General features: G+C 32.8%; 1 protein-coding gene across 2 annotated transcripts in view; it reads left to right on the forward strand.

Moving 5' to 3' along the window:
* The first annotated feature begins 611 nt into the window (after window positions 1–611).
* Window positions 612–15,754, forward strand: part of LOC106715491 (microtubule-associated protein Jupiter) — a 48,267-nt gene continuing 33,124 nt past the window's right edge. The window contains exon 1 of one of the 2 annotated variants that reach the window (XM_014508788.2): window positions 612–807. In XM_014508788.2, the coding sequence (XP_014364274.1) occupies window positions 746–807 (62 nt within the window). In that variant the 5' untranslated portion in view covers window positions 612–745. The remainder of the gene's footprint in view (window positions 808–15,754) is intronic. The other variant, XM_045682133.1, reaches the window with a different exon arrangement.

Consider the following 15,754-nt stretch of genomic DNA (forward strand, 5'->3'; position numbering starts at 1 on the left):
CAGACACCTCCAGTTTCGATATTTCGAAAAAGATCAGATAGTTGTTTTGTTTTAAACGATTGTCGAGAGTATAAGCTTCACTAAAAAGATTTGTTTAAGAGACGCTGAATTTCAATGATAGATGTTTGCCCTGTATTTCATATTGTGCAATCAAAACACATTGCAGGCAATGATATAAATTATTGGATTAACAAGTGGTTCTCCTCGAGATCCATTATGAGCTAACAGGGTATGGGGAAATTTAAATGCAGCACAGATGAAAATAAACTTACAAAAACACTACTAGCCCCAAATCCCTATAGAACCATTGTTAATGGTGAAACCTGTAAAAGGTACTCCTGTTGTACATGCGTCCGCACCTGTCATGTTTTTACGGAAACGATCAGTTTAACGTCACTCAGCATCGAACTTTTTTTATTATTAACAACCTGTTCCCATCCGTCGTCACAAGTCATCTGGGTCCACGGGCATATGTCGCATTTACGTAAAACACACCGGCCACCAGGTGCTTAGAAGAAGAAAAAAAAGGCACGGGCGCGGAAGTGGCTGCGGGCATGCGCGGTTCACTGTGACGCGCGGGCGGAGGGTGGCTGCATCGACTTAAGCAAGGGTACTGCCCGCGCGCGCTCAGTCAGCTGACGGCCGTCGCGGTGTTTGCACGTCTCTCTATCGATCCCAAGGTGTCGGGTTCGCGCAGTGTATCGCCTGTGTTAACGTCTGCCTGTAAAAAAATAATAATATCACTATGGCCACCTACTCCCAGTTCAAGCACGTCGAGCTCTACAAGATCGGTCACGGAAAGAACCGGTAAGACATTTTCTTTTAAAATTTTAAGGGATCCTGAAATTGAACCACCTATCAGATATGAAAAAAATGGAAAGATCTAAGGTTTATTTTTAATCATTTTCAGCATTTCCCAGGTATTTTCATTCTTATTGGAAAGTAAACAAATTAGGATACACGTGTTAAACAAAATATAATGGATGTTAGAAGCTCTATGGTCTTGTTAACGATTTATTTTCACGGCAATTATCGTATATTTTCTCGGAGTACAATAAGTGTATTGAACTCTAGATCGGTTTCGTTGCGGAGGTCAAACAACACATTTGGCCTTATCGAGATTTCAGCAGTTTCAGTTGTTCGAGACCGTTCTTGTACTTCAACATTATATTGATCTTAGATGTACTTATGTATTACGTATTCTAAGCATGTATTATATCTAGGAAAAGGTTTTAATTAAATTTAATGAGAATATATAATTTTATGAGAATATTTAAGATTTTGGATTTTTTTCTGATAAAGTTTATTTTAAACATTAATTCATTTTAGTTTCAATCTTTTTTTTAATCGTTTAGAAAAAAAATGTTTTTCTGCATTTTTATACAGTGCTACGCGGTGTTCGTAGCATGCGGATTAACTAGATATTTGCATTTGGAAATCGAATAAAGATTATTGACTAAACACTGGGCAACTAATTGAATTCAGTTTGCTTCTTGAGAATTGTTAAGAACCAATTAAAAATATGATATGTTTTATTTTAATCAGAAATAGTGAGCTCCATAAATTGAAATCTAAGTAATAGATTATTTTTAGCAAATGAAAAGGAAAAAAACTTATTCGTTGACTACCCCTCTGAGGTACAGACTTGAGTGTGATTTTTTTTAAATTAATTAAAAGGGTAATTAAATTGTCGATAAAACATCAAGGAAAATCTATACCATTCTATAAATTTTCAGGTTGACGTTCCGCTATTTTATCAGGTTACGGAAATGCGGGCTATGACCGCTTGCAAATATATTTAGCTGCAAAACTATACGACTACGTACTTTAATCTATTTTTAGCATTTGTGTAGTTGGGAATTTGACAAAACAATATTACTATACGTGGTATAATTTTTTTACATGCAAATGAGACGTTTTATAAACTTGTGTACGGGATACTTATTTTATAAATGATAGTACATGTTTTCAGTAAATTCAGCCCTTGTCCACTACGGTTTACTAGGTTATTCTAGGTTCTTGACTCAGGCAAGTTTTGTGTGACTCACCAAATATCGATTTTTTGTCTGAATGCTGGTGTCATTCACACTGAATCCCGACCACATTTTTGAGTAGGTAACATCGTAGATGGTAATTAGTGAAAATATTTAAAAATAGGTCTATTGCGATTTTGATTTTTGTCTTCAAAAAAGTCTTATAGAAATTGCTTAAAAGATTTAAGGACTACAGAAAATTAATGTCGATGAAGGGGATATGAGACGTTGTTGTTTTAAAAATTATAATAACATAATGCAAATCACAAAAAAAGGTCTACCATTCGTCTGTGAATTTAAAATAAAATGTAAGTATTATAATTACACAAATGTAGTAAGGAAATAGTGTTGAAAACGTTATACATTCATCTGAAATCGTTACCTACATGAAGAATTTGTGAAACATATAACACGCGACTGTGATCGTATTTTTTACGTATTACACAATTTCCTACTGAATCCGTGGCATGCTTGAAAATAACATATTTCGACTCTTAGAAGGCATGCCAATTGGTAGTTTGTTTCGTGAATAAAATACGCGAATTATGTAGACTAAAAATACTTTTTTCGAACTTATGGGTCTTACTAACGTCAACCCTTTTATATAGCGACTCATGAGCTAAGCGCGGATTTTTGACAAACTATGGCTCTTGAACCATTAGTAGGTTTGCAAAATGCGATCTTGACTAATAAATAATGAAGTATATACCGAAAGCAGTGGTGTACATATTTTTGGCGAAACAGAAACCACGTTGACGTTCATAATGTGGATCAGCGGCGGTCAAACAGTTAAAACCTGTGTTTAACTAAACATTGTGATTAAATTTGTCCGTCCCGTGTTTTAGCAGTCTCCCTTGGTGACAAACGAAACCAAGTAAATCAAAAGTATTTAGATTTTTAATTATGTACGACGGAAAGCCGAATTAAATTTTAATTTAAAAGTATTTTGATTACTTTACTTAAATCTACCTTTTAAAATGCTAAATATGGAAAAATACAAGTTATAATTGCAGATGTAGATTTACTGTTATTGTTCCACAAAAATGATTAAATGCGCAGAAATTATACCGCAGTAGTCTCAACGTATCTGGCACATCGTTGTTGTATTAAAATTTAATTATGTGCATAATTGTAACAAAGTAACGGTAAAACTAATCAATATGAATGAGCATTATTGTTAACTCAAGTAGCTTTAGATTTAATATAAATCCTTTTAGATTCCTAGGTATCATTTTGAGTAATAAAGGTTTGCATTTGTAAACGCAATGAAAATTAAATTATTGTTTGGCCAGTCCACACCCAGGGGGTAAAGTGAAGTTTTTATATATAGGTACATAAATACTGGAGAGAATTAAATGATTTATTTTTGTACATTTCTAGCTTGGATTTTACTTACCATTTATTTTGTATCGCTTGCTATTTACGATTCACAATGAGCGTAATTATAACACCGAAATGTTCATAATTTTTGTAAATATCCATAAGCCTAGACTAAAAGACCTAGTTACGCCCAGGGCTAAGGGTAGAGGCCGAGGGTGCCCCATCGCGTGCCAAACACCCTCATTAGCATTGCCATAGGAAGTCTGCGATTACATTCGGCCAGACAGACGCACGACTCTACATCGACGCATTTAATATACACCATAAAGTATGCTATATCACGCGTCCTTCGTCTGACCCTCGAGATATATGGACCTTACCTTGCTCTACTTATTATGGCTTTTTTACGTCCAAACATAGTTAAAAAAGAAATTGGAACGATGAAAAGATAACTCTGTACTTTAACCTTTAAGGTACAATATTTCATATCCATAGGGTGCTTTATACACCCATATTATTAGCTAGTTTAATCTTTGTACTGACACCTGGTACTCGTAATAATAATTAATATTTATAACAAAGGTTTTAGGAGTATTCGAAATCTATGATATAGATGATAAATATGAAACGTTGTCGTCTTTTGTAGTCCTGAGTGCTAATTGGATCTCGACCTATTAATGTTCCAGTTATATCAGTTTACTATTGAGTGCTTCCAAGTTATACTCTTCAATGTTGAATACAAGTAATGTTTGTTTGAATATAGAACAATTAAGAGCTCTATCGTATAACATCGGAGGTAAAAGCAATCTTTGCTTATATAATATAAATTTATTGTACACAATTTTATGTTCACATTTACAGGCAATGACCAACATTTTAATAATGTCCATCGAAGCAAGAACAAACATAAAAGCCTTGGATAACAAAACTGAGACACGACCATAAATTAGACGGAGGTTTATGTCCGACACAACAAAGTCGATCTATGTAATGGTCGTCAATAAAGTGACGTTTACTGGAAATAAGCGCCGCCGCCGCTCATTTCTTTCGTCGATCTACGGTGATAGCTATAATGCTGTTGGGGGGAAACATTGTATTTCTAGGGCACAATTGTTTATATTTCACCTCATAACACACGTCGTACTTGTGTTGGTCTATATAACCTTATAATGAACATATAAATGACAAGATAAGAAAGATAAGATTTAAATATAAAGTCTGTAATTTACGGATAAGTACCACTGCCAGTTCGCACTTTTGCAACTTCCATTGACTTTAATGATTTAATGTCACATGAATATTTACTTACTTGAATAACATTCTTTATAGATAAATTGCTTGATAAATTTCTAAGAGTTGACACGAGTTATCTCTGTCTATGTCTGGTTTTTAATAACTTTTATTCAATTGGCGATTGAACAAATGTAATAGGACGGATTTCAAAATCACAACAACTATCGAAGTTGAGGTTTAATTTCATAGAAATAATAGTTGATATAAAACATGTCGTGTTGTATTAATATTTATAATAAGTTATCGCTTAGTTATTGAAACTGGCATGTCAAGGTCTCACCACTAAAGTAAAAGTAAAACAAGCTTCTTCAGCCGTTCATGAGAAAAGAAAGTATGAGTTATTTTATTTTTGCGTTTTTAAAATCGATCTTTATCGTTGGTTGTATTTTTGATATAATTAATTTAAAAAAAAAGTTACTTATGAAAGGTTTGTTGATTAGCAAACTAACCGTAGTATTCCACTGCTGAATCTAGCTTTATTGACTTTTTTAGATAGTATCGTAATCACTAAATAGGTAATCTATTCTGTATTTTCATTTAATTGCTAAGTTATAGAAAAAAAAATTATCTCAATCAATAGAACCCTTAATTAAATACTAAAAGTCAATTATCATAGAAATAAGATATCTGGAATGAATTTTAACGACTATGTGCTAGCCAGGCAGTCGGCAGTCGCGCCTCCGAGTCGTAATGGGCATACTTTGCGCCTCGGAACATACCTCTGTCTGTTCTTTGTAGAGAAACGACTTCTAAGGAAGTTGTACACATACTTTATGGTGTGGATAGTAACTAAATTTAAAAGTACTACTATTTTATTAATAGCAGTAGTAGAATTAATATGTCAGAAATAACAATTGCTTTTTCCAAATTGTTGTTATGGAATTGACTGCACTATAAAATAAGTTCTAAATTAGATTATTCTTTTTGGAATAATATAATTTTGGAACTGTATATGGAAAAATTGGGATTAATTCTTAATGAGCGTAAAAGCTGAAAACTTAAGTTATTAATAAAAAGTACAGTGTAGAAATAAAAAGTATTAATTTTAACTTATATTTATTCGACAGTTAAGGTAATTTCAATATTTAAACGTTATATAATTAATATTGAAAAGTGAGTGCGCATTTAATAAAAGTTATTGAATCTAGAAAGTATTAATTAATGTTTTTAATTTACGTTTAAGCTGATATTAAATAAAGCTTCAATAATCAAAAGGAAAGCAGCAACAGCGGCGTGACACAACTTCAATTACAATTTTCATTACGCATTATAAAATGATATTTGCTCAGACTTTCGTTTTATGCAATGTTTAATTGCTAAAGATATAGGCAGATATTATTTTAACTTTCACTTTACCTGTAGTGTTAGTTTTAGTGCTTGCAAGTGCCTCTTGTAGTATTAGTAAACACTACAACAAACTATTGTAAGTGTTTGCACAGCGCCAGCGTTCGCACTTTATAAATATTGTCAAAGTAATAATATAAGCAAAAGTTTTGTCTCTTCAAGTAAATTTTATTAGTTCATTTAAATGTTTTATTTGGTTATGGTCATCTTATTACTGTAACGTAATAACTTTTAATAAACTATTTAATAACTTAATTTTTAATAGTGTTAATAATTTAAGTTGTGGTCGTAACTTTTATTGCGGAAAAGTCTTATGTAAGAGTCTTTATTTAGTTAAAGTTACCACGCTTTACTATTAATTAGATTTTTCTTAAAATATAATGGCCATTTAATATGGACTTTTTTTTCTCCGGACATAAGGATGGACGCTTTCTGTTTTTTTATGTTTTATAACATTAATTAAATTACATTAAGTAATTCTGCAAAACTTTAATGGAAGAACTTTGTTCGATGTAAAAATATTATAAAGTGGGTTAAATTGTTCTTTTTTGAATGAAACTGAAACAATTCAAATATAGACATAGTACTAAAATTTTGGCGTCAACTATGATACATGATTTATAAAAGGTCATTTGAGATACATCCGCATTGTTATGGCGTCAGCAAAATGTAGGGCTGACAGGAGATTGACCCTAGTTACTTGTCGCATGTTATTACATAATATTGCCAGAATGTATAGCTGTACAGTTTAACAAGTTAATTTAGTTAAGCTTTCCACTGCCAAAACATTCATACAAAACATATTGATATCTCTCTTATTCTATCTGAAAGAACTGCGATGGACTGCAGTGGAATCCAACGGTTAGATCGACAGAATGGTAAGACTTCGTGCTTAACCACTTAACCTATGAATATTTTAACTTGCGCGCTCTGAACCTTACAAGAATCGGGGTTGGCTTTAGACATCAATAAAATAGTAAAGGATAATTACGCTTGCTATTGTCTTTATGCTGTATTTACATGTATATACATGTAATTTATTTGCATACCAAATAGATGCTGAACTCATTGGTAGTCAGTATTTCATTTAGCGCTTTATTACTTAAATATTAGATTTAATTTTAGCACAACTTTTATCAAGTCACTTTGATGTTAATCAAAGAAATTCAAAAAATTGTGATACCTGGGAGATTTTATTTAACAAAACTAAGGTAATTGGTTTTGTTGAATATAATCTCTGGTACGCTGTACCATACCTAAGTACGGTAATAGTGATGTAAAATGTGTGAGAAATATATTTTTATCAATTACATAGCATTGTAAAATCTATATTTAAATGTAACGCGACGCTAAGATGAAATTAACCGATGAGGCGTTAAGTTCCGATGGATCTTGGTATTCCAGATAATCGTTCTAAGCAGCACATAGTTATTTAACTTTCATTATAAACATGAAAGTATACGAAGTATCATCTAATATATAAAATTTCCATGTCAATGTTAGTTACCGTACTCCTCCGAAACGGCTTTACCGATTTTTACCAAATTTTATATGTGTATTCAGTAGGTCTGAGAATCGCCTACTATCTATTTTTCATACCCCTATTAAGTTTTTTATAACTGCGCACGGACGGAGTCGCGGGCGACAGCTAGTATACTAATTTATTGGTTGATAATGATTGCCTATTAATCTATATCCTACGATCTTATTTCGCGGCTTAATGTGATTCTATAATAAAACAAAACAATTTCGTTAGCGTACTTGAGTTAATTGAACAACGCCATCTGTGATATCTGATGCGACAAATTGAGATTGATCGCTTCATTGTCCCTTCATTGCGGTAATAGAATAAATAGGTCTCAATCGATTGATACTAGAAGCGCGTATCGATTAAATTGTCTTAACTGATACGGCTTGTATGTAATTAGGAGCACGATCATTCGATTTCTTTTTGAGATATCGATTCGCAGCATAATGATCTCGAATCGATATTCATTTTAAAATATACGTTCATTTCTTTTCAGTTAAAACGATTGTGGTTGTGATATTAATATGCTTGATTTCTTTTTGCGCAGAATAAAAAGGTTAAAAACCAGTTCCTCCGTTTTTGAGCGAGAGGGTGAGCAATGCGTTTAACGTGGGGAAAAGTGATTGTAAGAGCGGCGTGTGCGCACTGATTGATGAGCGAGGCACTTACAGCTTTTACACGTTTTTTTTTTGTTTTGTTTTTTTTTTTAATTATGACAGATAAAGATTAATGTTTAGCCTGATATTCTCCCACAGTCATTTACATACTGATCTACTTTATTATTGCTTGATTTTTTTTGTATGTTTGACGTCTGAAATTAAATATGCTAGTAGTTGCTGCGCCTTCGTGTCCGCACGGAATTAAAAATCTTGTAAGAAATATATAGCAAAAATATCCGGGAACAGTGCAGCTTCTCAACAGTGACAAAATATTTAATATTGATTCTGTTTTGGAGCCTATTCAATGCAAACAATCAAATCTTTCCTCTTTACAATATTCGTTATTAGAAGACTAAACTGGTGTGAGAGACCACATAAAGTGGGAACAGGAAAGACAAAAACACTAGAAAACGATGGTTAATGCCGGTAAAGCGTACTACGTTTTAACTGTTTTAGTAAAATCGATCCAAATATCAGAAGTCTATAACATTTTAGATGAAATAAATCTGACTATTACTACTGTTTATGTCAAGGAGTTGTCATAAATTCGATTAGGGCCGTTCTCCAACAACGTTGTAGTTTATCATTGGGACGTTTCGGCAGCGCCACGCGATCCAATGCGAATTGCAAATTAACTTAGGTCCGCAGTGCTACCACGTCACGTCACTACCGACCTTGTTTCGTTATAAAGATTTACGTGACTTTAGCTTATGGTTTTCACTTTAGGGAAATTTAGTTGAAAGGAAAAGGAATAAAAGTTGAATCAACTGTGTTGTTGGCTTTTCTTTTTATAAAGAAATTAATTTGAATTACTGTCTAAATTTTTACTAATTAAAATAACGGTTAGATGATTTTGTGAAATAAGACACCGTCGTACTCATTTCGGCGTAAATGAATCGTTTGCAATTCAGCGTAATAGTTATTAAACATAATTGAAATTAACATTATTAGTGTAATATGAGATATAATATGTTGTTGTTGTCATGTTGCAATTATAGTATTTAAAGCAGCTGACCGCTACTTCGTCCGCGCGGAGTTAAAAAATCTTGTATAATAAATATAGCCTATGTCATCTGGGGATCCGGGGAAATATAGTTTCCCAACAGTAAAAGAATTTTATCAAATCGGTTCAGTAGTTTCGGTGTCTATTCAATGCAAACAGACAAACAATCAAATCAGAGATAATTTGTATAAAATAAATTTTAATGGAAAAATATTTTAAACTAAAACACTAATTTATAAGGAATCAAAAATACTAGACAGGAAAACTTGTTTACCCTATAAGTAGTATGTACATTTACCGGGTTTATTTACATCGTATTTGTAAGGAAAACTGTGTATTGTTTAACCCGAGTTCAAGTTCATTTAATTATGTTACAAATAACACGCACAAGGATGTACTGATTAATGTAATTAATAATACAAATTAATTAACGTTCCGATGCTTTTAGTCGTGAATTTTTTTCTCTGTCAGACGTAGAAGTTTTGAAGGACTTCTATAAAATTGCCATCCTTCTTATTGTCTTTGAAAAAAACAGAGACGTTTAGTCAAGGCAGTGGAATTTCACGGTTAGAAAGAACAAAGGCAATAATATTTTTTAGAGTAAAATATTGATGTTTTTCACGTCGTTGAAACTTCAGTGCTTAATAAGAAAAATCCACACTGACCTATGTTCTCCAGCAACGTTACTACGGCGAGTTCAGAAAAGATTCGTTGAAAGGCCATTGGTATTGTTCACGTTTTTATTTATGCATAGTGTTTTAAACCTGGTATTAGAGCAGGCGTGATCGCGGAGCGCATCGAGCGTTCCGTTATGCTCTTGCGCAGTGTTTTTTTTTGACACACAGCGATTATCACCGGCCCGTTACAGAGCACGCGCGCATGCACTGGCTGGCAACTACAGCCAGCCAGTTGTTTCGCGCCATGGCTCATCATAATTATAGCAATCATTGACAGCTAGTGTACGTTTGCCGGGATGTTTGAATTGCTGGTTGTCATGTCTTGTATCTTGTGTACTATTTGTCTACAATAGTTATGATAATTATGATTATGATTGCTTTTCGTTGTAAGACTAGGACTATTCTGTTGTTGTTGTGTTGTGTTGAACATGAGTTGCTATACTTCATATAAAATTTTACGGTTCATATTACCTAACCATAAAAAACTTAGTTTCACAGAGGTTAAACACGTGTTTAAATAAACGGTGTCTAAACGTTTTTGCGGTAATTCAGTTAATGTTTAACATATTCCAAAAAATTTGACTTATAGCCTTACATTATCCTAGATTTAATACACAAAAATATGAATATCATTATGCCTAACAAAAGAATGCTTTCTAAAAAAATTTAAACCATCAAAAAATAATATAATAGCACTCTTTTTTATTGCTCATTGAAATGACAAAAGCAATTTCGCTTTCACAAACTTTTTAATTTTATAACGGTAGCTAAAGCTGTAGGAAGCGGGTCACTTGCTGCTCCGTACTAAATATATGAGTACTTCCGGAGACCTTGGTGTGTTTAATGTTTACGAACAATGTGCATGAAATTTAGCTGTTTTATAGCTATTAAACTAAATCGGGATAGATTATTTATTTTTAAGTAGTAGTAGTTATATTAATATTTGGTATTCCAGAATGTTTTGATTGTAAGCTAAACGTCAACAGTATTGTCGGGGGTTTTTTTAACACAGCTCTTTACATTCTTTGATTTAATGATTAATATTTGAGTTGCCTTAAAAATACTGCGAGTTGAAGTCAAAGCGCTAGCGGATAGAGAAATAATATAATTCGCTAAATAATTGCGTTAAAAATTGAAGATTGCGTTTAAACATTTAACAATTAGTTTGTCTTTCTGTCGAAGAGAAGTAATTTAAGTAAGTTAAGTGCTAATTAATTTGAGACGATTTGAATTACGAGAGTAATGAAATACAACGTTACTTCAGTATTTACCCATTGGCTCTTCATGATTGCTGTAACAGTAACTTTGTAAGTACAATAGCGGTGATTTGCTGCTCCGCCGATTGTTCTCTCGAATTATGAAATCTGTTAAGGCTGTCGTCGCGTCAATGGTTTCCCACGTGCTAATGGAAAAAAGATGAGCATAGAGCGGTTGTCCACTCGCAAGCAACGGTGTTGTGAGGCGTTATCTTGATTGTTTAGATTTGAACTTGTCTAGGTGAAATAAAAACGTTTTGTTCTCGTAGTCTATTTCAGAATTTATAACAAATTTGAGTTGGTTGTCTTTGAGTGCTAGTACAAAACTCTGTATTTATTTTTTTAGTGCCTTTTTGTTCGACTGTACCTATATAATTCAATTACTTTTAATTTTGTATAGTTTTGTGAATAAAAAGAATTATTAACTTTTTTAACATTTTGTTACACCTTCTCAGATTTATATACCCGGTGAAGGTTATAGAACCAAAATATATTAATGGTACCCAAACTTAATTAAAAACAACTCTTTATCGTTTCCATCAAGCACGCAGTTGGTTCATTACCGGACTTTCGATCCTTTATTAAGCCTCGAACTTTCTTTACACCTTTCTAAAGCTCGATAAGTTGACTATAATCCTTTTAAGGACGAAATTTCTTATGAAATATTTTTTATAAGCTGAGAAATCTTACGATATTTTGACACATTGTGAAAATTAAAGATACCTGTTTTAAATATGTAGTTTTTTTTAAATAAAAAATGATGTAAACAAAAAAGTAATGAGATTGAATGTGGATGGCTATAAAGGCAGAGGAAGACCAAAGAAAGTATGTATGGATTGTGTGAAAGAGGATATGCGTAAGAAGGGAGTAAATTCAGATATGACAGCTGATAGAGATGTATGGAGGAGTAGTACATACTGTGCCGACCCTCCATAGTTTACCTTAATGTTAAACCTTACGCTTAGATTTCCATTGACGGAACACAAAAGATAGATTGGTGATAAGACATCTCTGTCGTGTGTATGAATATTTGTATTCAATTATTGTCATACTCGAATGCAGTGTTATACGTTCCGACAAGTATATGTTACACTTAAATGACGCTGTTATAGATTTAATTGAGTGGAAAGAGCAATATTAAAGTTCTCTTAAGTAAAATTTTACTTGCTTTAGACTAATAGGACCTGTTTGTTTATCGAACGTCGCAACATTTCAAGTTTAATGAGGCATTGTCTACAAATAGTTGGGCGCGAACAGGCATGCAATATGCATAGTTAATGACCGTATAAATCGTTTATATTGACAAGAATTTGATGGATTAATTGATTCAGTATAAATTAATATTTTGATTATAAATTTGCTACGAAGTATTATGTTTGAAATGAGGAGTTATCGATCGTATTATTAAGATTGAAATGTTTGATAATTCTTACCTTATTATTGATTTATTACTAATTACCGCTTCCAAAATCTCAAATAAGGACAGTAATAAAAAACTTTAATACCGCATAGTTAAAAAACTCAAATTATTATGCAGTATTTATGTTCGATATATATTCAGACAACAATAAATTTCAATTCGTTGAAAAATCTCTCTTCAATTCCACGCGTGCAATCAAGATGCATATCTGTGTTGTGTAGCGAAATGTGCAAATTGTGTGTGACATATTGTTAAAGGGAAAATGTGATAGTTTTTTTTTCAATTTATACATGTTTGAACAGCCAGTTTTTTTTTGTTAGATACATGAATAGAATATGGACATTTGGAATACGTTTTATTGTGAACATTAGATTGAAATTTTCACTTGCGTACAATGAATAACTGTTCGAAAGGAAATAGTTTTAATGTTGTATTGTTACGATGTTTCCATTGCAAGTAGAGGGATGGTTATGACATAAAATAAAACTTATTAAATGTGGTTGTCTTAGTGTTATTTTGAGACATTATTTTCTGGTTTTCAGTTTCGACGTTAAAATATATATGTGTGTGTAGTTGAATATTTTTAAATATCGACTTCGTTCGAATTGGATTAAACAAACATTTCACCTAAAAAAATTAATTTAGTTTTGATGTTCTACATATCGAAATGTTTCCTCATGATGCGTCTTGTCAAGCCCGAATTGTGTTTAGTTCTCAGTTCATTGAACTCTGCCGTGAGCCCGAGGAAGGTTGTTAATTCTATTTTAACTTTTAGGATCGCCGTTTCCCGACACTTAATAGCGCAACGCACACATAGATTTACACGTCGCGTGTAAACAAAGACCGTAATGTATTTCATGTAACAGACTGACGCATGCTTTATATTTAGTTTATTTGTAGAAAGGATTACTCTATAAACCTAGTACCTGAATGGTGTAAGTAAAAAAACTTAATGTTGAAGTAAATCATGGATATTAGCAAGCTTTAGGTTGCTTATGAGAGAACGGATTAACTTAAAAAGAAAATGATCATTTAGAGTTAGTTATTTTTTCCTATTACGGTAAACGACTATAGAAGATTAAAAAGTCAAGTCTTAACCTTAAGACATGGTTAGCAATTTTTATATTGTTTAAGACATTTAGATACTCAAAATACGTTAGCAAGAATTATGTGAGTTTTTATGTAAGAGTACGAAAAAAATCGAAAAAAAAAAAGATTATTATTAGTGGATCATTATAATTTTAAGATTACATTGTAAGCTGTTGGCGGCTTACATTTGTAGGTCTATTGTATTTGTAATGCTTCAGCGACTGCCGATGGAATGTCTTAATGCGCACTCATTCGATTAATTTCAAATACTTGTAGAGCAGTGTGCTATACAACTGTTTTATTTAATTTTTTATGTTTTAATTGTCACCATCAAGAAAAATTAAGGTACAATTTAAATCTTCATTATCTCTGAGATTTAGCCGGTTTAGATTTATACGATCAAACACTATCAAGCTAAAATTCTATCATTTGGTTTCAGCAATATGCATGTATTGATGATTGCTGTCTCTTGGTTAGTTAATTAAAATACATTAAGTAAGTAAAAAGGTTCTAGATTGAGGGCGGCCGTCAGACATCTAATATACTACAATAATTTATAGGCGTATTTTGAAAACCAAGTCTGATGTTGTGTTATTGAACCAAATGGACTTGACCAGCTGGTATCCTTCTGGGTGATAAATTTGTACATAAATATATTTATTGTGCAACAAATGCTTTCCCACTGATTTATTGCTCAATAAAGATATCGAGGTGTTAAATATCAAGTCGGAGAGCGGTGGGCAAGTAGATGGGTTCTGATTTACTGCGCACGATCCTACCAGCCACATCCCTAAGCAGTCAGATGTACTAAGTCATCCGTCGCCTGTGGTCTTTTGAAATAGACTGGTGTGTGTAGGTTATATATGGTTTATAGCTTGTATAAACACTAACTTCTGAATCTTTATACGGGAGTTGTTTAGAAAGCCGACTTTATAACTTTTTTTTCGTTATAAGATTTGGCATTGGTTTAAAGTAGTTTTCAGCTTGAAATCCAGCAAAAATAGGAAAAAAAGTAACCTAAAACATTCGTACACTTCGCATTTTGAAATCTTTTGATGCAAAAACGTCGACACCTGTAAAAACGACTATAAAACGTAACGTTCATTTCACACCGTGTTACGCCGACATCGGGAAAAAAATCGTAATAACATCTCATTTGGACATGTTTACGTTCAGTCGAACGCATCAATCTAACTGTGGTCGATGTACGTGACAGATAGTTTGGCTGCTCGCTTTGTAATCGAGCCGGTGCTATCTCTAAGATCATCGCGTTCTTGCGTTCTCGAGTCGAGCACACCTGTAAATTTAGAGGCGGCATGCGCTCACGATTCTATGGCCGTTAGATCCCAGTTTATTAGCACACGATCACTTTCCCTGGCTGTTTAAAGAATTTTATTGGAATATCGTCAAGTGTTGACATTTTCTAAGCAAATAATTATTTAGGTGATTTTAATTTAGTTCAAGCACTTATGTAGGGAAAAAGTAATATTTATTTTAAGACATTTATGTGTCGCGTTGTTTATAATATTGCAATTTCATATAATATCGAAAGTTTGGTTTTGATACTGATAATGTACTCGTATCTATAACAATCAATATTTGCGAACTTAAATTTTATTTTTATCGCGCTTTTGATAAGAACTTATTAAAACTAGGTCAAATATTGACCTGTAGTTGTTTTTTGACTTAAATCTCATGTATTTTTTGCTTTTATGGAATTCACCATTTATATAACTGCTTTAATTAACGGCGCCGTATTTATTAACAGTGAGTATAAACTGCGGTCTGAGTACGAGGTTCGAAACTGCTGGTCACCCAACGCCGATAGTTGAAGCTGTTGATACCGACTACTTAAAGCAGACAGTGCAATGACGTCCTTTAGCATTGGCACTTTTTAATTACGGCCTTAATAAAAAAGGCAAAAGTCAATCTAGAATTTCTGCCATCACATTAATGAATATTTATGATAACTGTGAACTGTTCACTTTGAACGACATCGCTTAAAATTAGCAGAAACGTTTACCAAAACAAAGCTTGTTTGTCCTGTCCTGTGTAATTGTTTAATCGTTGCCGATCAACGTATTGTAAAACTTCCGTAATTAAAGTATTGTTTGTAATTTCGTACGAATGTT

This window comes from Papilio machaon, chromosome 18, assembly GCF_912999745.1.
Source record: "Papilio machaon chromosome 18, ilPapMach1.1, whole genome shotgun sequence".
Lineage (NCBI taxonomy): Eukaryota > Metazoa > Arthropoda > Insecta > Lepidoptera > Papilionidae > Papilio > Papilio machaon.